The sequence below is a fragment of the Andrena cerasifolii genome, chromosome 5 (genome assembly GCF_050908995.1).
Source record: "Andrena cerasifolii isolate SP2316 chromosome 5, iyAndCera1_principal, whole genome shotgun sequence".
Lineage (NCBI taxonomy): Eukaryota > Metazoa > Arthropoda > Insecta > Hymenoptera > Andrenidae > Andrena > Andrena cerasifolii.
The window spans coordinates 11,225,492-11,253,368 of NC_135122.1; the positions used below are offsets into that span (position 1 = coordinate 11,225,492).

General features: G+C 45.8%; 2 protein-coding genes across 4 annotated transcripts in view; one reads left to right on the forward strand and one right to left on the reverse strand.

The window, feature by feature from the left end:
* On the reverse strand, positions 1-27,830 carry Trbl (tribbles pseudokinase 2). Of its 3 annotated transcripts, none has more exons than XM_076813409.1 (4): positions 27,309-27,830; positions 24,175-24,955; positions 12,901-13,202; positions 1-3,107 (listed from the first exon to the last, which is right to left on the reverse strand). In XM_076813409.1, the coding sequence occupies exons 2-4, from the start codon at positions 24,463-24,465 to the stop codon at positions 2,657-2,659; spliced, it is 1,044 nt and encodes a 347-aa protein (XP_076669524.1). In that variant the 5' UTR covers positions 24,466-24,955; positions 27,309-27,830; the 3' UTR covers positions 1-2,656. The 3 variants fall into 3 exon arrangements, with proteins under 3 accessions (XP_076669524.1, XP_076669525.1, XP_076669526.1); XM_076813410.1 differs by lacking the exon at positions 27,309-27,830 and adding an exon at positions 26,332-26,355; XM_076813411.1 differs by lacking the exon at positions 27,309-27,830 and adding an exon at positions 26,183-26,203.
* The window catches only part of LOC143369456 (putative RNA methyltransferase CG11342), a 44,917-nt gene continuing 43,504 nt past the window's right edge, over positions 26,465-27,877 (forward strand). The window contains exon 1 of the mRNA XM_076813417.1: positions 26,465-27,159. The gene's annotated coding sequence lies outside the window, so the exon portion shown is untranslated. The remainder of the gene's footprint in view (positions 27,160-27,877) is intronic.

Consider the following 27,877-nt stretch of genomic DNA (forward strand, 5'->3'; position numbering starts at 1 on the left):
TATCGTAAACGCCACTTTATTTGTTTTATGTACAGAACGTTTCATTAATGTTTCTATCTTTTACGATTCATTAGGACTTAGTGGACTGAACTTATATACATTTTAGCGTCAGCGAACGCTCTTCACCATTGTACCCTGACTCAAATGATACGAGGAAACGTGCACCGAAACGACCGCATTCGGCGCACAGAGAGTCGCATTAGAAAATATAAAAGGAAAAAAGAGTCTCTTACACTCATGTCCAACACACGCATTCGTTAATCTTCCACTTAACTTTACGCCCGCAGAAGTTCACAAAGTAAATTTGTATAGATATCAAATACAAGAACACTTGGTACTTTCCTCAAACCAAACCGTCAGCGAAGATCAGGGGTTCAACCGTGGGTTCTCCATTGATAGCGATATCCGATGATCCCACAACGTTACGAGAATTTTGAGAACGCAAATTCTACAAACCAAGGCATAATTAATCGCAATCGCTCCTCCTCCAGGACCATTACAATTTACTCAACACCGACACGTAGAGTAATAGGCAATAATAAATATGTGTTTTATACCTTGATTCATACAAATTTTTCGAACGGCTCAACCAGTGAAATGGAATTACTGTCCGCTTTCAGAATGAATGGGCAAAGGTGTGCTCTTTAACAAATTAATTTGATAGCATCGACACTCGTTTTCTTTAATAAAAGCATACTTAACATTTCAACGAGTTCCATACGTGATAGTATAAAGACACACGAGCTTATTACAAACAAAAATTTTTAACAAGGAACAGGAAAACGATGTCCGAAGTTTCAAGGTGCGGATTTAAAAAAAAAAAAAAGAGAAACCAATCAGCTCGCGAGTCTTGGTTAACGAACGATTCAAGTAACGATCACTTCCCATTAGACCTTCTTTAGCTTGTTACAATGAAGTCTATCCTGGGCCTAGGCCTTCTCCATTCGTCGCGTGGACGAGATGAAAGAAAAAAAGATTTAGGACCCAGCGATCCCTCGATGCGACAGCTATAACATTTAACCCTTTATTTGGTATCCTTTCGATTATGTACACATGGCTTTTACGCACAGCCGGCGCACGAAAGCATATAGACGAGTTTTCTATCCGATTCATGTTATTACGTAACATCACACGCGAAGGAACATCGCGGTTTTGAAAACGCCTGGCGTAGAATGTTCTTGGGCGATACGCGATTTAACTGAAGAAGGGGTGATGCGTCGTACAAAAGTGGGCCGAAAATGTAGAGCGACAGTTTCTCTGAACGAGCTCGGTTTTAATGTCGATTATAAAGATTCTTGACTGAGGAATTTCGACTAAAATAACTTTGGTACAGATCACCGCAGCTTTTGTGTGTTCCTATTTGTGAACAGGGGGCGAGTTCACAAGGTGTAACAAAAATATAAAAGCAATGTGGTCGTAACACTTTTGTGTACTAAAGTGACTTTTATATGGCGTGATAAAGGGTGTAAAGTTTTGATTCATCAGCTATAAGTTAAATCCCAAGTATTGGAGGGTTGGTACAATTGAGGACCTGGCAGCAAGAGGGCTGCAGCTTCATGTTTACAGAACAAGTGGTAGTTATTGAGTTGACAAGTTTTTATTTCTATTTTTTGGCGAAAAAATATTCTATAAGAAAAATATTAATATTTCTATTTGCAATAAATATTATATCAAATATTAATATTTCTATTTTTATTTATTTGCAATAAATTCCTCATTCCTTATCGGATTTGCATCAAACCCCTGCACCAAACGATGTAGAATTTTTTTTTCACAGAATTATAACACACGCCATAATTCAAAAACTGCTAAAAATAGAGCTGCACCCCTCTTGCTGCAAGCTCCTCAATTTTTGATTGTATACAGCTTGAACTACAATTTTTAACGTGACCCAGTGAGTATAAAAATCAAGCGAAGGCGAGGGTTTTCTCTGTACCAACGTTAGTTTAGTCTCGTTTAGCTTAAATTAGGAGGTATTATTGCTACGATGCCTGAATCCCCCGAGCGCCGGCAATGCCGCACTGCCACAACGCCAGGACATCCATAACTCAAGCAATTGGCATTATCGATTCAGATTGACCTTGTGCGAGTTACTTCCTCGCGATTCTAAAAGCTCAGCTTTTCGCCTTAAGAACTCACAGGATAACACTCTACTCTCCAACGCTGCTGAACCCAAAGCGTCAGGCGTATAAAATGGAACATAGTTCATCGTTACTTCAGCATTACATTTATCGCAGAATCCTGTTAATCCTCGGCAATCGAAGCTTCACAAGATCTCCTACAGGCATCAAACCACTCTACACACAGGAATCTATCACCAAACCCAGACGAACCACTCTTATCCATAACATCCCCGCCCCGTTCATTGCTGCCTTCGCGTAAAAAGTCTTCAGAAACGGCACTCCACATCTTCGGCCCCAATAATCCCACCCCCCTTTGCTTCACCGCGAATCAGAGAACATCCTACCTACCCTACCTACAGAATAGAATTTGGCAACTTCCAGTGTGTGCATCATGAATCGTCATAGCGAAGAGACTAAAGCCATGCCACAACCTCCAGGCGTCTCCCCGCGAACCCACCCCCAAGCCAAATAGAGGATTAAGACGGAAAGCTGGCTTCAGCGCGCGCGGAATATAGTTTCTTCTCCTGGAAGAGTCAGTCTTGAGGATTGTTAGGTAGCTCTGGTACGACTTGATCCTGGCACGAGGACCGGCTGGGCGCCGTGCAGACGCGGAGGGGCTTGGAGAGCCACGGGTGCCGTGGCACGTCCTCGGCGTAGGGCCGCTCGGACGGCTCCTTTCGCAGCAGCGAGCGTATCAGGCATCGCGCGCGCGGGCTCAGGCCCTCGGGGACCGCGAACTGGCCCCGCGAGATCTTGGCGAACAGGGATGCGTGCTCGGCGTCGTTGAACGGGTAACGACCCACCAGCATCGTGTACAGCAGCACGCCCAGGGACCAGATATCAGCTGCCTTCCCGGAGTACGCCCGGCCAGAGCGCAGCACTTCCGGCGCCACGTACGCTGGGCAGCCCCTCCGGTCGGTCAGCTTGTCGTCCTCGTCCTCCACGATCACGGCGTCCTCGAGGCTCTCCAGGCGGAGCCGTGTCCTGTAAGCAGAGCGGAGTTCCGTGGTTAGAGCTGATTATAATTGGAAACAATGCGGGCAGATGTTGTAGATTGGGCTTTCTGGATTTTTAAGTCGTTTTTGTCGAAAATCAAGCTTTCCTTTTCGATTAACTAGAAGGAAATTGAAGCCGAGACTTGTTCTTTGACGCAATGGTTATTGAGTGCGGAATTGTGGAAATATAGTGGAGGTTTGGTTGGTAATGAGTAGGTATTTAATAAGGGAATTGTTAAATGAGTCTTCTGTGGCTTGAAAGTGGGATTTCATGCGGCAGAGGGGGTATTAGTTTAGGAAATATTAAGTTAGTTAAATGCTTAGTACTTATAAGCCTGGAAGCTCACAAGGGGAGGACACCATGTGGTAAACACCGATTTTGATGAGCCTTGGCACGATGGATCTATGTCGAAAATAAGGAAATGGGTGTCCGAGCGTTTCTGCCAATGGGCTTTAATAATAGAGATATTTATATGGAAATTATTAAAAATTTCATAGTGGCCGTGGGGTTGTAATGGATAACAATCCTATACTACCCTGGTGCCCCCAGGGGATTTCCCTCTGAAGGAGTCGGGGTGCCTTTTAAAGATTTCCCCAAGTTAAAAAAAAAATATTAAAAAAAATAATTTATAAAAAGAAATGTATAAAGTTTTTATTTTACGTGGAGACATCTTCAAAAAACACCCCGATGCCGCCAGAAGGGAATCTCCCGCGGGCGCCAGTCAACGAATAGTTGAGAAATTAGAAAGAGACTGGTAGCAAAGCTCCAAGGTTTCAGCAACCGTACGCACATACAAATTCAATGAAAGACGATCCTATTTGGTAACGAATGGGTAGCTGAAACTAAAGATGAGACATCATTGCTATCGATCGTATCGCTGTGCACCGGCGAAATAATTTATAATGGACTCTCGACGGTTGCGCGAGGCGTCATCGAGCAGAAAAATCATGACTCCATCGACGCCGCGCAACCTTTTACGTAGCGCCCGAGGGCGAAGCAGATATTTTCAATTCAGCAATCCATCGCGGTAGCGTCGAACACCGACGAGATACCGACAGATTACGGTGGAACAACAGGCGAAACGGGGAGTCTGGTGAAATAGAGGAGAGTGCCGGACTCGCCAGCCGACAGTTGATCAACCTGCAAAACGCGGAAGTCGAAGAGCGATGCGCGTACGTAATATTCCTGGTTCTTGGGTAACACATCAAGCTTTCCACGATGCTCCTTCTCGCACCGATTACGATAGCCGATCGATACGCAACTGGCGTAATGCTTCCTTCGAGCTTTATTCACGGGCGAGTAAAGGGGACTTCTGCAAGGTGAATGGAGGAGCTGCTGGGAGATGAATGGCGCAATTGTTCACTCGGGAAAGATGGATTCTTAAACGATGTCGATCATCTGTTCACGCATGCGAGAGTACGCGAGGGCGACTCTAGAAATTGGGCTGTGGCTAACGATGGGGGATTTTCTGATACACATTTCTGGAACTTTTGAATTCCGATTGGAACTTTCGGTATTCGTAGCTGCGTGTCTGGTTAAGACCCTGAGAGACCCTAAGGATTTAAAAGAGGCCCCCCTTTGCAGGCTGATCACTTCGATGCAATGTACCACTTCTTAGGCATTCCCGATAATTTCACTAAAAACTGTTTCTAATAAGAGTTAGATTTTAAAATTCAGAAAATATCTATGGTGCCCCACTTTCTCCCGATGCCCTAAGCACGTGCTTATTTTGCTTACTGATTAATCCAGCACGGCGTGTATTGCGATTGTACCAATCGAGTGGATTTAATATAAATTAGTGTTTACTGTCAATTGGGTACGGTGTTAGTTGTGGATCTCTTTTAAAGGGTTTAGTAGAAAATTTAGGGTATTGCGTGTAAGAGTTGGGGATTGCCAATATTAGAGAGGAGCTACTGCATGGTGTAGTTTTTAGATTCTCTGGTAACTAATATAATTTATCTCGGTACACACTTGAATTGCAAATGAAGTTTGATTCTCTCATCCTAGAGCAAGGCGCTCGTTTTTCATAAGAATTTCAAATGTAATTACCAAGTTATTAAGCCAGTGACCGAACTATTTGAAATTGCAGCTCACTGTGCCAACAGTGACGTTCTCAGAATACATTTAATACGGACTGGCGAGAGTGCGTGCGTACACGCAATATTCTCGGGTCTTGAGCAACTTTAAGCCCTCCACGATGCTCGTTCTTAATCGAGACACTTGGTCGATGTGTACTGGCGTAATCGTTCGTTAACTGTTTCTCGCCATTCACTGCAGGGCCCTACGGACCCAACATGCTCGTTTCCCTTCGCGTGCCTAGACCCTGAATACGTGTACTAGGTGCTTCAAATCTGCGCGGAATGTGTCCCTGGGTTAAGAATCGATATCGTTACCCTTTGGGTGCTGGGTACGCTTGTGGATGTGATTAACAAACGCGACTAGAGGGTTTATACTATGCATTATATTACACTTGTACAGATATGTACTCGTTATCAAATCTGAGTTACTATTTTTAAAAGTGAAGCGTGTACTATCTCCAGAGCTCTTCAGATTTCCAGATTTCTAGATCCCCAAATCTCCAGATTCTCAGATATTTAGACTTCAAGATCGGTAAATTTCTAGATCCTAAGTTTCTTAGATTCCCGAATCCCCGCATCTCTAGATCCCTAAATCTCCTGGCTTCTCGGATTCCTGAATCCCCAAATTTCCAGATTCTCAGATCTGCAGGTTCTACGGGTCCTTAGATTCTCAGATCCTCGGATCTCCAAGTGCCTCAGACCCCTAGATCCTCGGATCTCCTAGTCCCTTTGGATCTCCAGAACTGCAGGCTTTCATCGAGCCCCAACGCCAACGAGAAGAGGAGAGTAGGGGAGAGAGCTTAGCCGTCGCACGATCTTGAAAATCGGTGGAGCGCGTGTCAACGGCCCCGAGGTAGGTATCGTTCTCGAGAAGAGACCCGGTTTCGCCCGCTTCGGATGCGCGAGTCACGCGCCAGGGATAGCGGGCCACAGCTTTCTTCGCAAACTTTCACTCGCGCCAGTGACTGACTCCTATACGACACGCGGTGGGTTCAAGAACCCCGACGGACGGTAGGTAAATTCTAGCGCAGCGATTTCCTCGAGAGGCTTGTGTATTCGAGAGCGTGCTTGAGAAACCACCGCGTCTTGCCAGCGGTACCGGTCACTCGCTTATTCTTTCTCCCCGCCCCCATTACTCTTTTTTTCCTTCTTCCGCATCTCGGGTCTCTTGAACATTCTCGTTCACTCCCTTCCCTGGTGCAGGGGTTACGGGAAAGTAGAGCGTACGAAAGCTAGCGAAATAAAGAAAAAGTTATTACCCTACGCGAAGTTAAAAAGAAACAATTGATAAAGTTCTTCTTTGTCAGCACTTCTGCAAGCTCCAATACTTCGTCTCTTAAAACCCATAAGGCTCTGTATTTAAATCAATCTTTTTACTCTCGGTAATCAAGTCCCTAAATTCCGCAGAGTTTAAACTTAAACGCACCCCTCAACTGCTTACGTACACTTCCCCCAATAATTTCAGTTCTAAACCTCCAGAACTATACAGCCTACAATACGTTCCACGCAGTGACCTCGTGAACCACACAAATGTGCTCTAATTTCCAATCCACTACCTTCTTCGGTATGCAAGATTCTGAAACGAGAAACGTCAAGTCTTTCAGCCAACTGCGTATATTACAATGCTCCCCTATAACAAGGAAACCAAACTCCATTCAGACAGCTACACAGGCGATCATAGAACCCCAGCGAAATCGTATTCTACATCGAATTCATCGAACCCCCTGAACGGAATTCAATGCCACAGTTCACCGCGGCGGGCCCAAGACTTCCGTTGGAGGGAAATAATTTCCCCGTCCCGTGGCCGTTCTATAGTATATGCGTGCCGCTTCGCGCATTATCAGGCGGTTCGACCGAGACACTTGAACTCCATAAAAAGGCACATCCGGGAAACCGCTGATTCGATCAATCGATCGGTTGCTCGTCGGCCCCGATGAACGGGAAGGTGGTGTAACGAAAGCACCAAGGACTCGAATGGAAATGAAACACGCTGGGCCGATCCTACGTTATCGGGCCCGCCGATCGGGATTGGGCCCAGGGTCGAGGCGGAGAGCATAGACCGGGCGAGAGGAAAGCCGGAGTGTCAAGAACCTTGATGCCAATGAATCCTATGATGCTGTACGCCAGAATTAGCCGCGCGAGACGGGAGGAGGCACAATCGTGCGAGGTCTCTTCGCCGCGGAGACAAAGATCGCCGGCTAGCAAGGATATTGCCACGTCTCTGATCGCGTCATCGCTAGCTCTGTGTCACTCGCCTCTGTTACAAGGCGACGTGATCTCGGAGAGTACAGTTCTTATATTTTTAACGCTTTGAGCCGCGCAGACTTTGGGGAAATGACCCCTTAAATTGCTCAGACAATTCTGACTAATCGCCCCCGCTTGGGAAAGTTCTGTCCAGCCGGGTGAAAATGTTAACTTCTATATCGGTGATTGAATCTTCGCGAGAGTGTTACCAATGGACAAGCGAGGTTTTTTCCCATGGAAATGAGTCCAAACATGACATCACTCCGGGCATTTTTAATTATAGGAATTTTGGGCATCAGATTTGGATTCTGATTAAAAGTAGTCAGAATGGGGTCGTGTTTGGACTCATTTTCATTGGGAGGATCTCGCCGATGCATTGGCGATAGTTTCGCGAGGATCTAATGGAGAATGTGGGAATTGAGATTTTCATTGCTAGTTGACTCATCGATGTGAAGTGTACACAAAGCGAATTTCGAGCTTTCGTTTGAAATAAATATTGGGAACTATCAGCGGGAGAGCACGCTGGAATTCCTCGGCATGGAAACACGTTCACGAGGTGCTACAGAGGAACACGCAGTAAGCTTGACACGTTGAATCATGTGCCCTCGAGGAGGACAAGAGAAAAACAAGGAAAATTGTACTTCCGTTGAATGGGCACGTTATTCAATGCTTTGTCTTAGGAGATGTGGGATAACCTGCTCGATTATTCGTAGTTGAAGCAAAGTAGGTACTTAAGTACACAGTCGCGGTGTTTTTTATGCACTTCCGCTGTGATAGCCTGCGAGTGCCCTAGTAATGTTTGAAGTGCAAGGATCGTTGGATAGAATTCGCGAAGAATGGCTGGTTGGTGTCTCAGACTGTGTGTCAACTCGTGCCAGTGAACAGCAAATATGTTTAAACTTACTCCAAGCTTTCCCTGCGTCATCCCTAGTCTTTGTAACACAGAATCTGACTCACGTTTCCTTAAACCTCACCTTATCACCATCGCCACTACAAAATTCCTCGATATATTCTGTGGAATTTCCTTAACGGAGTCTATGTCTACCAGTGGCGCAACCGCAGAAGAAGAGCCCCCAAAGTAGGGGCTTTGTGAAAAGAAAAGAAAAATGGATTTTATTCTTGAAATAATTTTGTATAATCACCCTAATGAATTTCATTGAATTTGCATTAAAAATATTATTTTCACCCAACAATTTCTTTTAAAAAGAAACAGTTTCTAAGCGAAGAGTTCGGAAGATTTAAAAGTCCCCGAACGCATGTGAATAAAGAAGCGAATGTAAATATGTGTGCAAGTCATGCGACACCGCGAAAAAGGAGCATCGCTGATTAAACCAAGGTGAAGTCGAGAGCGTAAGATAGAGGGACGAAGTGTGGACTTTGATAAAATTTCAGAAGATTCGAGTTCGATTAAATTGTGATTAAAGTAAAGTATTGATCGGCCGAATCCAACGCGCGTGTGTGTGAAGAGTTGAAAAAGGAATCCATAAACAGCGAGCAAAAAGCCTGATGCTAATCCCAGCCAGAGGAAACACTGGTGTATTTGCATAAGCACGATTGCTGCAAGACAGCGGGATAGTTACGTGTATCGTATTGCGCACTGCCAACTATCGTAATCATATTTGTAGCAAACGGTTAATACGAAACCGATTCGTTCCTTCAGGAACCTTCGGGCACCTTCTGCCATTCGTTTCCAGCTGGGATCCTTAAAAGGCCAATCCCTCTGCCGCGAGTAACTTGTTTCGGCAGCTAAAAAAGTGCCGGACTTTTCAAATAGGTAGCTATTTTTTTTTTTAACCGCGTTCACTATCGTACTGGTTATTTCTAGACAGCTCGAAGGACAGCCGGTCTTTCTCGCGATTTACCAATGAAACCAGCAGCCGCCTGATATTTTCGGAGATCAATGGCCGAGCATTCGGTGACGCCGACATGCAGTAGGAAACGGCGACTTGCTGCAGCGATTTCAAAAAGGAATCGAGCTCGAACCTTGTACAACGAATGCGGGGCAATTCTGTTCCAACTGTGACAAAGTCGATCACGATGTTATATTTCTGTCGGCAATGGCACAAAATATAAGATGCCGAAATCGCAGTAAATTTATTAAGGAGTACAATTACTTTATGTATCAAATGAACATAAATAGCTTTTATGTACTTATAATTTTAATTCATTCATTTCATATTCAACTCCTTCGTGAAACCCGTGTGCAATAGAAATGACACTAGGGATCAAAATGGCCCAGCATTCATCTCACGTGACCATGCCCACCGGGTCTTCCGAGGGTTTAAGTGTAAAAACTCATGGGCATCGATGATTCCTAAAGCATCGGTTTAAAATAGTTAACCGTTCTGTTCAAATTGTGTATTTCATACGTAAAGAACTTTTTACAATCTTCTTACACAATTTGAACTTTGTTCTTCCAGGTTCACCAGTGGAGCGTCTTGCTACGCTACTTGAGAACCACTAAGCTCCAATGTTTATCTACCAAAGAGAAACTAATCATCCTCGACTTCCTTTATTCCACGCATCGATATCCATCGATCCCCGCAATCGGGCTCCCCCCTCAATCGAGAAATCCCTCTCGAACAACGTCCGTACGAACCACTCCTAGGCGCGGAAGGAGCACTCGACTGTTATCGGAGCAGGAGGTGAACGAGAAATGCCCCGCGCCTAACGCAATATCCTAGATAAAAGAGAGGCTTGCACGCGCGCCTGGACTCGGGAGTTCTGGGAGGTGGAACGAACCACGCGTTTCCTAATTATACCAGCGTTTCAAAATCCCTGCAGCCGATGAACCAATATGCTTTTCTGGCTTGCAACATTCCCCGTCCTCCTATCCGGGCCTGGCGCCCCTCCGCTCCCCCGGCCCTATCACTCGCTGATCTTTCCTTCTCGCTTCTCGTTATTCTACGCGCGGGAGCAGCTCGCCGAGCGGCAGGAATGCGAGCGCAAGGCACCGATTGGCCAACGCCGCGCGCCGACACAACACACGGCGGGCGCGCAGCTCGCGCGAGAACCCGGGCCTCCTCGGTTCCCTCTACCCGCCGTGGCTTTTAATCGGCGCCTGTGTGCACGGAACCCGCGAGACACCGCCGCGCCGCCGCCGCTACACGCCCGGTTGGACTTTCGTGGTGGTTGCTGCGCGTGCGCGGTTGCCCTCGGGAGCCTGCACGCTGGCCACCGTTCCGACACGCGTGTGGGTGTGGGTGCGTCGTATCACGCTCGCCGCCGCGGCCCGTCACGTTCAGCCCGTGCGAACACGCCTTGCGAATAGCTGGACGTGGCGTGGTCTGGCGTGCCGCGATCCGTTCGTTCCTCGAATTCATTTCGCTAGCCCGTTGGCCGACGCCGCGCGCTTCCTGGGAGGATTCTGACACGAGGAGTCGGACGTTGCATCGCGGAGGTCGCAGTGTCTTGCGGGCTTCGGCAGATGTAGGTAGCGATTAACCCGAGGCCCACTCGAGTGGCCTGTGAAGCGTCAACCCTTGGGGGGGTGGAAACCACTATCATGGGGCTGCACTGGTTCGGTCACATTCCTCTGCATAACCCAGGGGCTTTAAATTTCTTAAATCGTTAATGAGACAGTCGGTTGGAATTAAGAGCTGATAATGGAACGGAATTCGTTGAGCGTGGGCGGGTGATTATTGTGCTCGGTTGAGTGAAGGGGAAGCTAATTTATGTAGGTGCGCGAGTACACCTCTTTTCCAGGGGAGTACCTTCTATACGCGAAGGCGCGAAAGAATTACAGGCGAATATGGAAATGAAACGAATACGAACTGGTTTTCCATGGCTCTGTAACCGCGTGGTCCTCTCACTCGCTCGAGGAATGCCACAAACGATACGTGGGCGTAGCGTATCGTTAACGGTCGCGTCGAATTAGCAGCTAGTTTGTCACCCCGAGTGCTGCTCCCCGACGTTCTCTGTGCGCTAGACGAGCACGCTGCGCCTCTATCGATACCTTGCCCCCGTTCTTACAGAGAAATGCAAATGAATCAATAAGCCGCTGGCGTTTCCTCTGGGAATTATGAAACCTGAGCGAGAACTGTCTGCTTCGCCGCCAACACCTCAGCGACGGGTGTAACTTGCGCAGAACTTGCGACACGAAACTTCTTCTCCATGCAAATTTACTAATCTTTGCGAAATTCTTCAAGGATCGCGCCACCAAAAGATCTCTGCGTAAAATCTCTACACACTGGGTAATTTACACACTACCTGTCGCTGTTACGATTTTCAACTGCCGCTAGATGTGTTATTTCATGTTTATCAATGACTAGCGAAATAGAGTATCTAATTAAAAGGAATTACTTTTACATCTGTTTTTATTTTTTAAAGTAATTTTTGCAATGTAACCTTTGTTTAACGAACATTTATGTGTGCATTTTTGGGTTTCTGGCATTTGTGTGGCTAACCTTTGTAAGTAAAAACCAAGCTGACATCTAATCGGGCCTAGGAGGTACCTATTGAGGAGTCTGAGGATATATGTATTACCCTTATTCACCCCCTTGGGAATGGAATTTCAAAAAATCCCTTCTTATCGGGCACCTATGTCGTAAAAGGAATATGCTCTCTGAATTTTATATTGATGAATCAGTGAGGGACACAACAATTCTTTTTATATACCCATACATAGGTATAGAAGATAAACCTGTACCACTCAAGTATCTATTCTACGTTCAATATGCAGGTTTTCCAGAATCGACGAGTAATTCAGAAACTTGGAAGAGATCAGAAGTGAGAGTGAATTTTCTCGAAAACGAGCGACTAGCTAATTACTAGAATCTAAAATAACGATTAGGTGTTATCCAAAGTGTGTAACTTAAATCTATTTACCAGACTTGAAAACACCGAATAATCCATGATACGTGGGGGATACAGGGTAAAAAGATTTGAACGTTAAAAATGGTTTCATGTAATACAGGGATCCACTTTAACTTTTTTTTTAGAGAGAAATCGGTGCGTTCGCAACATATGGTTCCTTTTAACGAGCAGAATGAGTTAGTACAAAAAAAAATTAAAATAATTTTCAATATTGCAAACAAGTATCTTCCACAAATGTCCACCGATTCTACACCTGAGCTCATTTTAGAAGGAACCTGCCGACCGACGAAGTTAGACCGATTCTGCGCAGGTTGACGCTCATCGGTGCCGGGAGAAGCCACTATTGGCTGTACCTCCACCAACGCTTTTTCGGAGGCAATGAGCTCATTCTACATGCGCGAAACGGGTTCCTTCTAAAATGAGCTGAAGCACAGATTCACCCGTGAAAGCAGTGAGCGATCACTTTTTCAACACCCAGTACACGTGCCTTTTTAGTGCGTCACTCAAGACCATGACGTCTGATTCGAACAAATGTGAGCGAACCGAAGGCATGCGAATCTTTGCGTTCACATTGACCGCTGATATTGGGTATGGGATTATTTAAGATCGCCGCCCTGAACCAGCGATCTGATCAACGTTCTTACCTTGCTTCGTCAGCGAAGACGAACTTCCTGAGCTTCAGGTCTCTGAGCACGACCCCGTACTCGTGGCACGTAGCCACGGCCCTGGCCGCCTGCCGGAAGAGACGCCTGGCCTCCGGTTCCCGCAGCCTCCTGCGCGCCCTTACGTAGGCGTGCAGGTCACCGTGGTGGCCCTCCAGCAGGAGGTACCGCCGACCTCCAGATGCCTCCACCACGCCCGCGACCCCGCTCGCCGCTCCGGTGCCGCCTAATCGGAGGTGGGCCTGTAGAAGCGCCTCGCAACCTTTGTCGCCCACGGTCAACGCCTGAAATTCAGGAAAACGGTTGCGTCACTACAACGCTGCCCGTACACCGTAGCCAGGGGGGGAGGGGATTAGGAAACATGTAACTGCCGTGGAAGGAGATCTCGTGCCTCGCGCGTGACAAGGGGTACCGATTATATCCCGGCCGAACGATGGCCATGGTACGTCTAGCTCGTTTGCGGAGCCGTTCCTCGATTAGCAACGTTCCTTCCGTATTTCAACCCTAGAACGACGCTGTTACACTTTAGGAACGTGTTTGGCGGTCTGGCTTGGAATTCGGATATTTCTAAATTCACTTTACGCTTTTGAAGAATTCCTTCGCGATTTTCTCTGGGCACCTTTAGAGAAGTCTTCCTTTACGTTGTTTAAGAAAATTGAAATTTCAGAGTGAATAGCGTGTAGTCGATCAGTGGCGCACCCAGAGGGAGGTGCGACCCTGGCACCCCCAAAGAAAAAGGAGATTAATGTAATCCAGCTTGAAGTGATTCAAGAGCTTTGTAAAAGAAAATGGATTTTAGTGTTAAAATGAACTTTTATAATCACTCAATGAATTTCATTGAATTTGCTTTAAAAATATTTTCATCTGCACACGTTTGTGGAGAATATGAAAATTTTCTGGAACACGTCCCCGCAGTGCCGTTCTAGGGTTAACACAGCCGTTATGCACCGGCGTGTATTTAGAGAACTGATTATCACAGATTATGTTGTATTCTACAAATGTATATAGCACGCGTACGCGTCGGAGTATGTTACGGGTCAAAATGGACCCTGTGCCGATACGGCTGATTGGTAACCGATTGGAAGTTGCAAGGGTTACATTAGGCACACCAGGAATGTAGTAAAGTGATAAAGTGTAAAATGAATGTCGATGCCTCTATCCCTTGCTATCTGAGTCATTGCTTCACGTCCTATGTCTGCCACAACGTATTAGGGGCCATTCTAAAACGAGGCATTGAGAGCAAAAACAGACTAACCCATATTTTTTGCGAAATTGAGTTACTAGCAATAATGTATTCCAATATGCTACACCTACCGACCATATAAAACAGGAAAAATTAATCTGTTTTCAATGTCGGTTAGTCCGTTTTTGCTTTCAATGCCTCAAGTTACCTAAGGGGAATTTTGACGATTTCTTACCCCCTCCCTCCACCCGTACAACAATCCGTCAGATTTTATATTCCAACCCTCCTTCCTTACCTAATATTTCTTATTTCAGTTATTACCATTCTTTTCAAGATTTATATAATTCATTTACCCACGTTTCGTGCGTGCGATGAAACGTCGTTTTTTAGGCTACTCGTATATCAAATTAGGTTAAGAAAATATTACGTAAAACGCTGCCTGACTCCCTCTCCTCCCTTTGTAAAAAAAAACCTAAGAAATTCGCGACCCCCTTAAGAAGCTTTGCATAATTTAGGAACGACCCCTTATGCGTAAATATAATTTCTCCCCTCAACGACCAATCTTAAACTAATCTTTTCAAACGAAATTTACCCACGGATTGGTCCACCATCTGCACGAGGAGCTACCCCCTGTATGCAAATCGCCTCTACTCGATAATGCCCAAAGTTCTAAAGGGTCGCTGCTCGTAGACTCGGGGAAGTAGCTCTCGCAGAGGTCTCTAAGGAACGAGGTCCATGTGGACGCTGCGCGCGCGCGACGTTCTCAATAACGCGCACAATATCTGCCATTGTGCTAGATAATTGTACGTTAGCATTGACCGGCTAATACGGATATCCGCGGCGAGCAGACAATACAAGATGTATCCGGATCCCTCGAATCACAGGGCATTATGAGCCCGCTCGCACATACCCGTTTCCGTTCGGATCACAAGCGCGCCCCCTTTTTTTTCGATACTCTTGCAATCGTTGGCTCGCGAATTCTTCCCAGCTGCATTAATTAATCCACCCGATAAATTCTACTGGCGACAGACGCTGAAACCGCGTTGCAAAACGTGTCTCCCACGGTTGCCCGAGCGCTCGAGCTTTTAATTGGCGTTTATCGAGAGGTGCGAGCAAATCAGAAGTCGATAGATAATGGAGACTCTGTTTGCTGGTCCCTGTTTTATCAGTGATTTATTGTAACGTGCTAGTGGGCTCTGGTAAAATTGAACTCGAGGATGCTCGGCTAGTTTCGTTTGCATGATTGATTTAAAAGGAATTAATCATTTATCCATTCAGCTACTGTTCGGATTGGATCGTTATGTTCTAGTAAAATAGTATTCTGGTACTACCTTTCACGGTTCTGTGATAGGTATATCAGACGCCTTCAGTGCCAACTGAAATATGTATTAACAAACGATATTCGCAATTACGCTACAGAATCCCTGAAATTGCTTTTCAGACCATTAAACGTTCTTAAGCCGGGGATCCATCAGGAAACTAAGCTAAGCTAAGCTATGTTTTAACGTAGCGTTTGGTGGAAACGGTTCTGTAAGAATGTATTGAAGCTGATTTTTTTAAAACGTAGCATGGCATAGCGTAGCATAGCATCGCATAGCATAGCTTAGCTTCTCGCTGGATTCCCGGCTTTAATACGCTATAATTCTCCTCCCTTATCTTCCTCATATAACAATAAATCGCTACCTGGAAATGGTTCGATTAATAAGAGTTCAGCAAACAGTTCAAAGTGTAACGAGTTCACTTTGATACCCAGCAGGCAGAGAGGAAGGGAATTAAATCAATCGACTCGGTAATAAAGAATTGCCCGCTATCTAACGTTAAGCATCGATTCCACAACGGAAGCAACGATTGCAAGGCCACATATCCTCGCCTCCTCGTATGCTGATCACGGTCAACGTTCAAGGTCCGCACAACCGCATGTCCGGCTACTGGATACTCGAGGAACGGGGTTTTTTGTTCCAGGGGCAAGCTTAATTACTCTAATTAGCGACTGAACCTCGCGGCCGATCGATCAACCACCACTAAACACTACTAAACTCGCACTCACACATACGAGTTCATTTTCCAAGCATGATACAATAATTCGTTTTATAAACACTTCTGCATTTCGTAAATATGGTATACTACATCAGAGATTGTGGGGTGATTTTACCCTAAATCATATTCAAGGAATATTGCATCGTGGAAGTGTTGGCTAGTGGATGCAGAATATCAGATTCGATATAAAATTGTGTATAAAATTACTTATCGCTATTTAGCATTATTTATTCAAGACCATAAGAATTTAGATACTAAGATCGAAGCTGAACCTTAGAACACAGTGGCTCGTCATTTTTACGACTGACAAAGCTTTCGGCATTAGGCATTAATGTGTAGGCTAAATGAAATATCCTCTGCCCGGGCAAAAATATTTCGAGATCCTTAAAGGCAATCAGTTCTTACCACAAAACGGTGCATAAGTACCTTAGCGACTGGAACTTTTCCCGAGGAGGTGAGCTACCCTCGATTTTACTTCATTTTCAGAATTATTTTCCTCACTAAACGATAATTCATTCCTTCGATTCCGTGTTTTCTTTTATTTTTTTTAAAAGTTGCTGCAGCTTTGAGTGATAGTAAAAACAATATCCGAAAAGATTGATACGATATCTCGCACTGTTGGTTTTTCAACGAATTATAAGCTACATATTTTATAATATAAAGCCATTAACCGACGAAAAAATTTGCAATATTGTGTGAGAAACATAAAACTCTGGAGAGTGTGGTGAATTTTTGAACGTTTGTGTTAGAAGAATATTGAATATCGTTTGTGTCCCAGGGTAAAGATGAAAGCTTACTTTCAGGTGGACATGAATGGATTGTGGGTTTGGTTACCTCGCATCCATTGTGTAATCGAATTATCCGCCATGGAAGCTGTGCATTTGCGGCAGTTGGAGAGATATTATTTAGCCCAGTGTACAAAACGGGTCAATAAGGGGGCGCACGAAATCTTGGCTACTTTTGAAACTTTGTTCGTCCGGCCGTTCATCTCGCGTGTCGAAACCTGACACGGTTTCGAAAGCCTCGAGTCCCATTAGTTTAATAAGGGCACAGTGCGTTCTTTACGAAACCGAGCCCCCGTGCCGATCGATCGCTACTTTTCAAATACCCTAACATCTATCGGAGACGATTAACTGCGTTTTCTATGAAATACAATACTCAGATATTTTAAATATATCGCCCACCAGTTTAGGGGATATTAAAAATAATCGTCGACAAAAATCGTCGCATACAATTCTGATTATTTTAAAATAATAATATTTTTAAAGGGACACTACCTTTTGGTAGAGAAATAAACAATGAACAGTACGAAGTGTATAATAATTAAGAAATACATAATATAGAATAAATATATTTTTAAAATTTGTATTTTGCCATTTTTCTATTCCAGTTTGTATTATTTGGCTAACGATTCTTATCGATTGTTTTTTTTTCTCTCTTGTTATGGTGTCGAAAGGGAAATGATATGTATATGTTTCAAAATATGTGTAATGATATTTCTGTTGCCTCAGCCGCGGAAAAGTCCAAGTTTTAATCGCTTCGCGCTGTTTCGTCAGTCCACTAACGCAACGAGTATTTTCACAAGGTCTTTCAAATTTGCCTTTCGGTTGCGTCACGCGCCTTCCGCTAGACTGGCACATCGAGTAATTTATGGTTCTCGTTGCACGGAGGGGGGCCGAAGATCTTAGGACCCCCGGGCGAAGCATAAACGCGACTGAAATTACTGGGCCTCTTTGCACCTCGGAGCGCGAGCCTGTGGCTTTTAAATGTGATCCCAAAAGGCGAGCACGGTCCCCTTGCTTTTCAAACGTGTCTGAACAAACCGGTTGCCACACAGTTTCCAGCGAACGTTTCCCATCGGAACCGACGATGCTTTCTTTACAAAATTCTTTGCACAATTGTCTTCGGTTACTTCACTCTGTCTGAGCGTTACTCGGAGCTGGTCGGGCACTTGGGTGGTTCAAATGCTCGAAGGCTACTGTAGTGGAATTGAAACGAAGTGAATGGGACGAAATTTGAAGTTCAATGGAATTGATTACGAATCCAATTCAAAATCCAATGCAATCGAATGTAAACGCCAAGGTATTGAATTAAAATCGAATTCAAATTCCAACGAATTGACTTGCAAATGCAATTCAAATTCCAACGAATTGACTTGCAAAAGCAATTCAAATTCCAAGGAATTGACTTGCAAAAGCAATTCAAATTCCAAGGAATTGACTTGCAAAAGTAATTCAAACTCCAAGAGAACTGAATTGCAATCGAATTCAAGTTCCAATCAAATAAGAAAGAAGCCAAATTCGAACTTGAACCGAATCGAAAGAATTATACTCTAGCTCCAATCAGAGACAGATCAACCTCGACTGCGAGCTCAACCAAAATACAAGAATAAAAATCAAATGCGAACAAACATCCACCTCTAACCAAACAAAACGCAATCTCCACGTCACCCCCAATCTCCTCAAACAGAACTCAAGCTCAAACTCTGATCGCAAAAAAATCGAACTCGAATTTAAATAGAGCCCAAATTCTAATCAAAAGCCAATCGAAACACCAAATCCACCCTGTCCCAACACCCTTCCTACTTCCACGAAAACACCCCAACACGCATCAGCATCCACGAAACCGGCTGCAAGCTGAACTTGCGAAACGGTGGACGTGGTCGTCAATTAAATTAAAGCCCCGGCCCTAGGCTCCGCGAGCGATTATCAATAACGGGCAGGCAGCGGCGATATGACGAAGTGAAGGCGAGGTGAGGCAAGGTGCAGCCTTGTATTTGTTCGCCAGTCGGTGATGTAAGCGGCGCATTGTATAACGTGACGATTGTAAAATGTTAATGGAAACGCGGCGGCGTAGCAGCTGCCACGGTGAGAACGCGTGGCGCACACACACGCGCGCGACATTCACGTGCAGGACTATCCGCGTGTGTTCGGGCAAGGGTTACGCGGCGCCTTCGGGTCTGTCGAATCGCGATATTAAATTATTCGCGGTGCGGGCCTTGCGTGAGATTTCCGCGCAATCGAGACGATGAGGCCCGTGTTTAATTCCGGAACAGGCGATAAATTTTATTGGAACAGCCGCTAGGAAAACTCACGACGCCCGCGAGTTATTCATGGTGGTACGTTTCCTCCGTTGCGCACATCTCAATTCCGGAGGCAGGAGGGAGGGAATTATAAGTTGAAGGGAGGTTTTAGTGGATGGTAAGAGGGTGGGAGATTGATGGTGGTTAATTAGCATTCGTCCTGGGAACATCAATTTTAATGTTCGAGTAGTATGTACTTTGAAACAAACTTGTTTTTATCGTGGGTGATTTCTTTTGGCATAGAAATTTGCGCAGATCAGATCTATGCAAGTTTATATGCAAATATGCCATACAATGGCTGGGGAAAGAGCACTTGAAAGTAGGGCTGGGACTATTCGAATAATTTAATATTCGAATATTTTACAAGTATTCGAATGCTACGAATAAACTTTAAATATTTGAATATTTGAATGTTATTCGAATACTATTCGAATACTGATGTATTCGAATAGTATGGTGTAAAGTGGGTCAAAATTAGCTTACAAGATTTCATCCTGACAAATGAACCTAAAGAACTTGATTTATAATTCACACCATACTATTCGAATACATCAGTATTCGAATACTTAAATATTCGAGTAGTATTCAAATACTTGGACATTCGAATTATATTCGCCAAATAGTCCGAGCCCTACTTGAAAGCAGTTCGATTGTTACCGTTACCAGTTACGTGTTGATATTTAAACAAATACCATAAGTAATTTTGTTCCCAACTAAAACACGCCCAGAGATAAATCCAGTTAAGTACGTGGACAAGTCTCGCGACGAGTCTGCCAGTGGAAGCCTCGATCGAGTTTAAACGTATCAGCGAACCGTTACGTCGCAACGTTTCATTGTATAACTGCCGTTCCAGTGGAAACCGCGCGCAGCTGCGCTGTGCAACGTATGCACCGTTGCAGTAGGTGCAATTATGCCAACGCCTGGCTCGCGGGTGAATTCTTATACCTCTCTGTTTACACGCCTGCGGCTCTTGCGCGCTTAATTATTCACCATCGATTCGAGACACCTGCTATCTAACCCTCCGAAGATTAATAAATTAATAATCAACATCTGCGGCGGTTCGAATCTACTTATAATCCTCTCGATTGCATCAATCTAATATCCTTTCCTAAAGCCAGTTAACATCTCTCACTCGAAGCAACTAACTATCCCCAAAAATAGAATTCGAAAGATTAATTTAAGAAGATTAGACATATCAGAGCCAAGGACTCTCCAGTAATTACTGCCTTTTTTCCTTGACCCGAGGGAAAAGGACAGGATCGAGAGACGGGGCAGCAATTTCGAGACCCAAGTGGAGTGGATGAAACACTTTGCAGTTAATTGGAGAATCGAATTAGCTCGTGGATGCGAACTGACGGTCGTGTGCTATCCAGAGCGCAAGAAACGCTCGTAAATCTGTCAACGAGGTGGACAGCGTATTCGAAAGCAGAGAGGGACAGAGGGGAAGAAAAGCGCGTGTGCGACGCCGACGGTGTCGTTGTGCAGAAGCGCGAACGTGATAGGTGTAAGGTAGAAAACCGTGACGAATTGCAGGTGAATTAATATTGCAGCGATTCCCGTGAAATCTGAATAAGCGGGAGACTTTCTAATTGCGGGGACATGTGACTCGAATGAAATTTCTGGAACGCGTCCCCCGACGGCTTTTTGCGCTGCACTTGCACCCGGAAGATCGATCGCGCAAGTGCGCGAGAACCTCGAATGAATTGCCGCGAATTATATCGGCGAGATGTTACGTCAACAACCTAGAAGAAGGTTTAGTATAGCGGAAGCGACGACTGCACGATCGGTTACGACGGTGCAACGTCTTGTATAAAAGTAGGGGCTCTCAAATGGGAACGGCGCGGGCACAGTGTCTTCGCGCTTAAGTAACCAGCCGCGATTTCTTGTAATTGTACTGCAACGCCGTACAAATTGGACGGGGAAAATGGACGGGGAAAGTTTAAATGAAAAATGGTCCCCGCTACAAAATTTGAGCGATTTGTTGCAGCACAGAAGACTGTTCAATTGTCGTTCTAACAAGTTTTTATATATCTAGCAGCATAGTTTTTAAGCGATGACTTTTCAGTGATAAATATCTCTTAAACTCCATTCCACCTTGACTTAAAAGAAAAATGGCTGAGAGATCAATTTTCCCTAATTGGAGCGGCTTTAATTGGCGATCGATGCAAAGCTCACGGTCTGTATTTGGAATTTAATCGGAAGAAAAGTAAAAGTCACGGAAGAGAAATTCTACGGGAGTGTAATAGAAATAAACAATGGTGTGTAAGAAATGACGGACGGAAGGTAGACGAGTTGAGAGGCACTGGCTCGATTCGCATTTCTGCATGGTGCAAGCACGCTGCTAGGCAGAAGGATAAGAAAAGAATTCTTTTACTAGCGCGAGCTTGGTCCGACGCTTTACGATCCTGAAATGTTAATGCCACGATGACTATAAGGAGATGCCATAAAGACCATTGTGCGAAGACTACAGCCACTCGAGATACGAGGGCTTAAAGGATTAACGAAATACAAGTTGGGGCTACGCGGAAACCGCTGACGTTGATCCATCATTCTCTTGTTTGCGACTCTGCCTCTTGCAAACCTTTTCCCTGAACAGCTTTATCTTTTCCAAGAGAAATTTGCATAATTACCCGAGATACTACATGTTTAACCCTTTGCACTCCGACTGATTAGCTCATCAATCTTCCACAGATCAGTTGCTTAATGCTGCACTTATGAAATACAGCTCCTCGGAACATGAAAAATCGACGATTCGTTTAATTCTATTTCTAAAATGTTATAAAATGCGTGTGATTTATTTAAAAATCCAGGGTGCGCGTTAATTGTACTGAAACACTTTGTGGGGAGCACGAAAAGGTACAGTTGTATGTACAGTGTCATTTAATATTGGAATACGTTCGGGTTTCAACTAGGGGTGGCCGTTGCCCCGTGAGAATCAGGATGTGAATAAGGATGCATGGAAGTAGTGCAAGAATGGGACATCTGCCGCTGCACACTTGTCCCTAACCGTAAAAGAAACGCTAGCATAAACCGCCACACCTTTAGGATGTACGTCAATAATAGACAAACGGTGGCCCATCCCTTCGGGGGGCCATTTTGTACTTGAGGGTTGCTGCTTAGGTACTGTTTTCGGAGGGCAAGTGACCACCTGCTTCCAAGAACGAGGGAACTGCTGACGCGTACGTAGAAATGACTATTTCTTCCACTTCTGTTCTCCGGACAACTGTGCCATTGTTTAAGTTAAAAATGCTTTTACATTAAACACAGATTCACTACTTAGGCATTTAATCATTAATTCTCTACTATCGTTCGTTAACCTTCGACGCAGACATTTTTGACATACGATCAAATTTTTATATAATAGTCGCAAAGTGGTAGAGACCTGAGAATAGAAGAAACGAGGGAAGGTTTAAATTCTGCTAGTTCTATATTAAGCGCAGACAGTGTCGTATTACGATAGTTCGCGGCGCTGCGATAAATCCACGAATCAGAATAAGAAGCATTCGATTTGGGAGCTTCATAACAATATCTCGCATTCGAAGACGAACGCCGTTGTGACATTCAAGGTCCGCGGTCTTAAAACAGCAACGGTCATTAGAAATGCAACAACCGCGGGACTTAATTGCGAGAAATGCGGTGAAGGTTGACGCAGGCACGTTCTGGGGAACTTTTCTCAGGAATGACACACACAGGCCGTGCCAATGAGTCCTACGACTGCAACAATGACAATGGAATTAGCAGTCGCCAGTAGCGCGAGAAGAAGCGCCGAATCAGCTTTTATTCTGGACTAACAGAAATATAATAATCTTCAAGACAATCAAAGCGAGGTCTCTGTCGTCTCTGAGACCACCGTTCAAAAATCCCAGCTTCCTGCACAGATAACCAGTGCTGTGCAGATACATTTAGTTGCAGAGATAATTTTGTTATTATTACTTCCCTAATCTCCAGCTCCATATCGTCAAATATTAAATAATCCCCAAGATTGTTAATCATTAACTCTTTTCAGATCCGAGCTTACAGGAGTATCAATATCTCCACCGGAAGAATGGCTTCCGATTTAAAATGGCGTCGCCGAACTCCCCGCCATGCGTCCCTAAAAATGTTTACGCACGCTCGCGACTATCGCGGGCGTAATCAACCGTCGAGCCTCGTTCGACCGCCGAGAAGCTGCCAGAATACGCGAGCTGAAAACAAGGCGAACCGATTTCCGCCACGTCCGGGGTTACGAATCGGTGCCGTCGACCGATAACGCCTGAATCGTTCGCGTTCGACCTAGATGCGAACGTAAGGAGCCTGCGGGCGACAGTTTAGAAAGGTGATTTTCATCGATTTCAAGCGGCACGTTTTATCGGACGCGTTGCTGCGCGCCTGCCTTCGAAGTGATCTTACGCGACACATATCCTGCAGGCAGGATGCGTCTGCTCTACGCTTTACCTCAAGGATAAAGCATACGAGGCGTTTCGAAATCATCGGTTTGCCATATTTCTTGTCAGCGAGCTATCTCGAGCTCTACACACTGTTCCACAAACCTAATCGTACTGTGATTTCTCCGAGACGAGAGATTTTGATCGCCCCTAACGCAATTATTCGATACAGTGGTCTCCGAGGAAGATCAGAGTAGTATTTTCCATCGAATGTCGAAATATCAACGCTGAGCACATCCCGCGTGCGGGAGTGTCCTATCCTGTACCGTTACGTATAGTAGCTGGACGCCTATGGGCGTTCACCGCCGCAGCCCGTTATCGATTAACCGAGTGGCTCTCCAGTTGCCGTAGCAGCCGAACTGTTGTGACAGATCTATGACGATGCGTATATTCTACTTTACACAGGCTACGTACGCTGACTCTAATGGAAGCCGCAGGGAGCTCTCCCATGTGCTGGGCCCTCCCGCCCGGTGTCAATCGATAGCAGTGGCCAGACGTTGCACACACGCGGATCGTCGACTGTTACTCACCTTCGCGACGAGTTGCTGGCCAGTGTGCACGTCGACGCAACGGTAGAGAGCGCTCCCCTCGGCCGGACCGAGCAGCAGATACCGATCCCCGAGTATGGCGGGACCATGGTGATCGGCGGGCAGCGGCTCGTAACTGGGGAAGACGACCGGCGGTGGTACTGGGTTCGACTCGTCGCTGCTCGGCTGCTGACTGATGTCCTGATTATTCGGACTGACCAGGAACTTTCCATTATTGGTTCGAGTCACTTGCAGATGAAGAGGATGCTGCCTGGCGGCGGCCGTCACTCTCATATTGCGCCGTTTCCACACACGCGACCACCGTTTTACACCCGCGACACTATCGTCCTCCACCCTAGGGCCCTCACCGAGTTTCTGCGTTCCGTTTTCCGTATTCGCTCTTAGGCAACGAGCGACACGCTGCCCCCTTTATTTTTTACCAACAGAGTTCTACGACATGTGTGTACATGTGTATACAAGTCCGCGCGGGGGTATTGTCGACCGACCGTTATTACGAAAACGATAAAGGCCTGAACACACTCTTCACGTCACAAGATTACCGAAACGCGCGGTAGCTGCGACGGTTGGTTTATAACGATTGGTTGAACGTGGCTGTTCTTATCGCCTCTTTAAGCTCTACGGTTATACGAACGCGTTACTATAGGTAAGAATTAATTGGTAATTAAGAATATCACTTGTGCTCGGGCCCACGCAGCGTTTCTACCGCTGGGTCCTTGGACGGAGGTCTTCGTGGGTGAGAGTATGCCACTCTTACGAAAAAGCTCTGCAACACACGAACATACCACTGAACGTTAATAAAATCATGCACGAAGCGACGCACTGTTTATAAAGTCCCGCAGAACCGCTCTATACGATAAAGACAATTGCTAATAATTATTATAGCCAAAGTGTATTGCAACAATGCAGGGTGGAACCGTGGAAATAAGAGACAAGTTTTTCGAATAAAATTTTGGTAAGAAAAGGGCCATCGTGGAGTCAGAACGATTTTTCTTTACAGCTGGAGTAGCTTACAAGCGAGTTTTTCTTTTACTTCCATGATTTTCACCCATGTATAATAAATACCAAGATACTGTGGATTTGATAATTGAAATTCCGTGAAATATTATTTAAAGACCGCGTACTGTAATGTGTAGCATTAACGAGTAGATTGCACGTGTGCGAGTGATACGACCACCATACAGCAACATTTCCGTTCATTAACTCTATGTGATTCACGGACGACAATTTCAAAAGACGACGATCGTTTCGACACTCGTCCTGCCTTGTGCGCAATTTCTATAGAGAAGGGGACCACCGTAAGGTCAGGGATATCGCTGTAAGGCGGTCGTTGCGCTGCAACGTGTTCTATACCCAGCGCCGGGGAAGCCGAGTTGCAAAAAAAAAGATAGAAAAAAAAATTGTAGAACGTGACGCAAGAGAATCATCCTCGGGCGACTATTAATGCCGCTAATGGCACACGGGATTTTTATCGGTGGTTCTCTTCGAGTTTATTTATACCTATCTAGTTGCCCACGCGAGTAACGATAACTCGCGCGCAACACTTTCGCATCTTCCTCGAGAAATAATTCATATACGTGTTGATGCGCAATAAATATTTTGACTCTGTAACAACAATCGTGGGATCCGAACTTTATGAATTGCAGGCTTATTTGTTCGGCGGTTTTAGGTTAGGAAACTCGCTCGCTCGCCTCGTTCCTTGCTCGACGTGCAATATTTCGATAATTGTTCGGTGTGTACGAAAAGATGTTGGAATATTGAGGCTGCATGAAAATTGTAACTTCAAGAAACAACGAACATAACCACATTTCAGGATGATCGATGCCCGGCTACGGTTGTGGAAACTCGAAGGTATGTAAATTTCGAGTCCTTGACCGTACGCGGCGCGAGATTCAGTCGCAGATCCACAGAGAAATTACAGTCGCAGTCACGTTTGTATAGAATTCCCACTCGTGATAGGCGATATCGCTGGAGACGAAATCGAGAGGCTAACCTTGGAGAGTTGAAAGAAAAGATCGATCTCGTAATCGGAAATCTGAATTACACACAGCTGACTTGTCCGCGCCGGCGACTGTTATCTTTCGCGCGAGCTGTCGACTATCGAGATATTCGCGAAATCGCGCCATTACGATACCTACGCACTTGCGCAAAGCTCCTACCGTTCCAAAGATCAGGGATGTGTGGCGACCAGCGTTCACCCTCCCCCCAGTAGCTTCCTCCTTCGCGAGAAGATAATAGCAGTCGAATATATTCGACTCGGACTCTAATTGGATCGCTTTATCTCGAAGGAAGAGAAAAGGAATACCAGTAGGAGCGCGGTTTACATCTGCCCGCGTCACGACGTACGAGCAAGCACGGATCTTTAAGGTCAGTGGCGTACCGGCGGCCGCTGGTGCCCCGGGGAAGCTGGCGGATCGTTTCTCTATCCTCGTTCATTGAATGAATCTAGAAGCTGACGAAACAGCGAGCCTCGAAATTAGTAAAGCGTCGCGTCCCCACACGGTAGCGCGTGTCGAAACGAACGTCTGCTCGACACGCACACTACCACATAGAAAGATAGCAGATATCCTTCGGTAAGGTCAAAATGGCGGAGGTTTCACAGTTGTCACGGCGATATTGCGGGCACCGGTTGCATTAATAGCGCGCGGCCGAATGTGATGCAATACCGCGAAATAAATTGCCTAATACGTCCGGCTCGAGCGGATCATGGCTTCGCCTACGACGGGCGGTAAATAAAATTCCCGATGTAATCACTTAGAGCAGAGACGGCTACTTGAAATATTCGACGTTCGTATCTAAATGCATGCATAATGATGGAAATCCGAGAATCAGTCTGCCCCGTGCGTCAGGAGACGGTCAGACACGGAAAGCAAATGACCCGATGGGGAACGGTAGTTGGGATGGCATCGGTATCAGCACAAGCGCGCCGAAGTAAATATACGATACAGCGAGAAGCCTGACATCGATCCGGTACGCGTCGGTGATAATCACACTGCACTTTGCACTGTACTCGCGTGAGGCCGATACGCAAAATACGCGTACACACGCGCACAAGAAATTCGTGAGGCTTCCTTCCGTTTCTACCCGCCCAGGCTGAGGGGGCCCGGCCTATAGATTACCTTGTTCAATGTTCCTGTTGTCGCCGTACGTTCCTGAACGGGAGGCTGGGATGGAGAGACGGTCGAACGCGGCCGAGTTCCCCCCAAAGACGTTGTTGACAAACCGCCGTCTGCTCGAAAAGCGAAAACCCCGGTTCCTACCGGGCGTGTTGGTTTTTCGAATAGCGCGCGCAGCCGGATCAAACCTGGCCTACTGTCGTTGGCCCCTACCGGGGACGATGGTGTGCTAGTAGGTGGTGGTGTCCTTCTCTTCGCAGCTCCGGGGATTCGTTTCCCGGTCAGCCGTCGTTGGTAAGTGTTTCTCTTTCGTGTCCCGCGACAGGGGGCCACGAAGGATGGGTGTTATCGTTAGAGAAACGTGGAAAAGCTGAGCGGTCTACGAACGAGGGAGACCTGTGCGGAGAGAGATTTGTATCCCGCGCAACGGACGGTCCAACGTTTTGGGCCGACCCTCCGCTCAGAAACGACGGCGGCAGCAGACAGAACAAACACAGACCGATCGCGCCATTGTGCAGCAAACGACTGAAGCCACGGTCGCTGCCTCGAATTAACCCGACAGGGAATCGTTG

Coding starts and splice junctions, on each gene's coding strand:
- Trbl (XM_076813409.1), bottom strand. CDS start 24,465: ATGAGAGTGACGGCCGCCGCCAGGCAGCATCCTCTTCATCTGCAAGTG. Junction 13,203..24,174: donor GCCAGCAACTCGTCGCGAAG/GTGAGTAACAGT, acceptor CCTGAATTTCAG/GCGTTGACCGTGGGCGACAA. Junction 3,108..12,900: donor GTCTTCGCTGACGAAGCAAG/GTAAGAACGTTG, acceptor CTCTGCTTACAG/GACACGGCTCCGCCTGGAGA.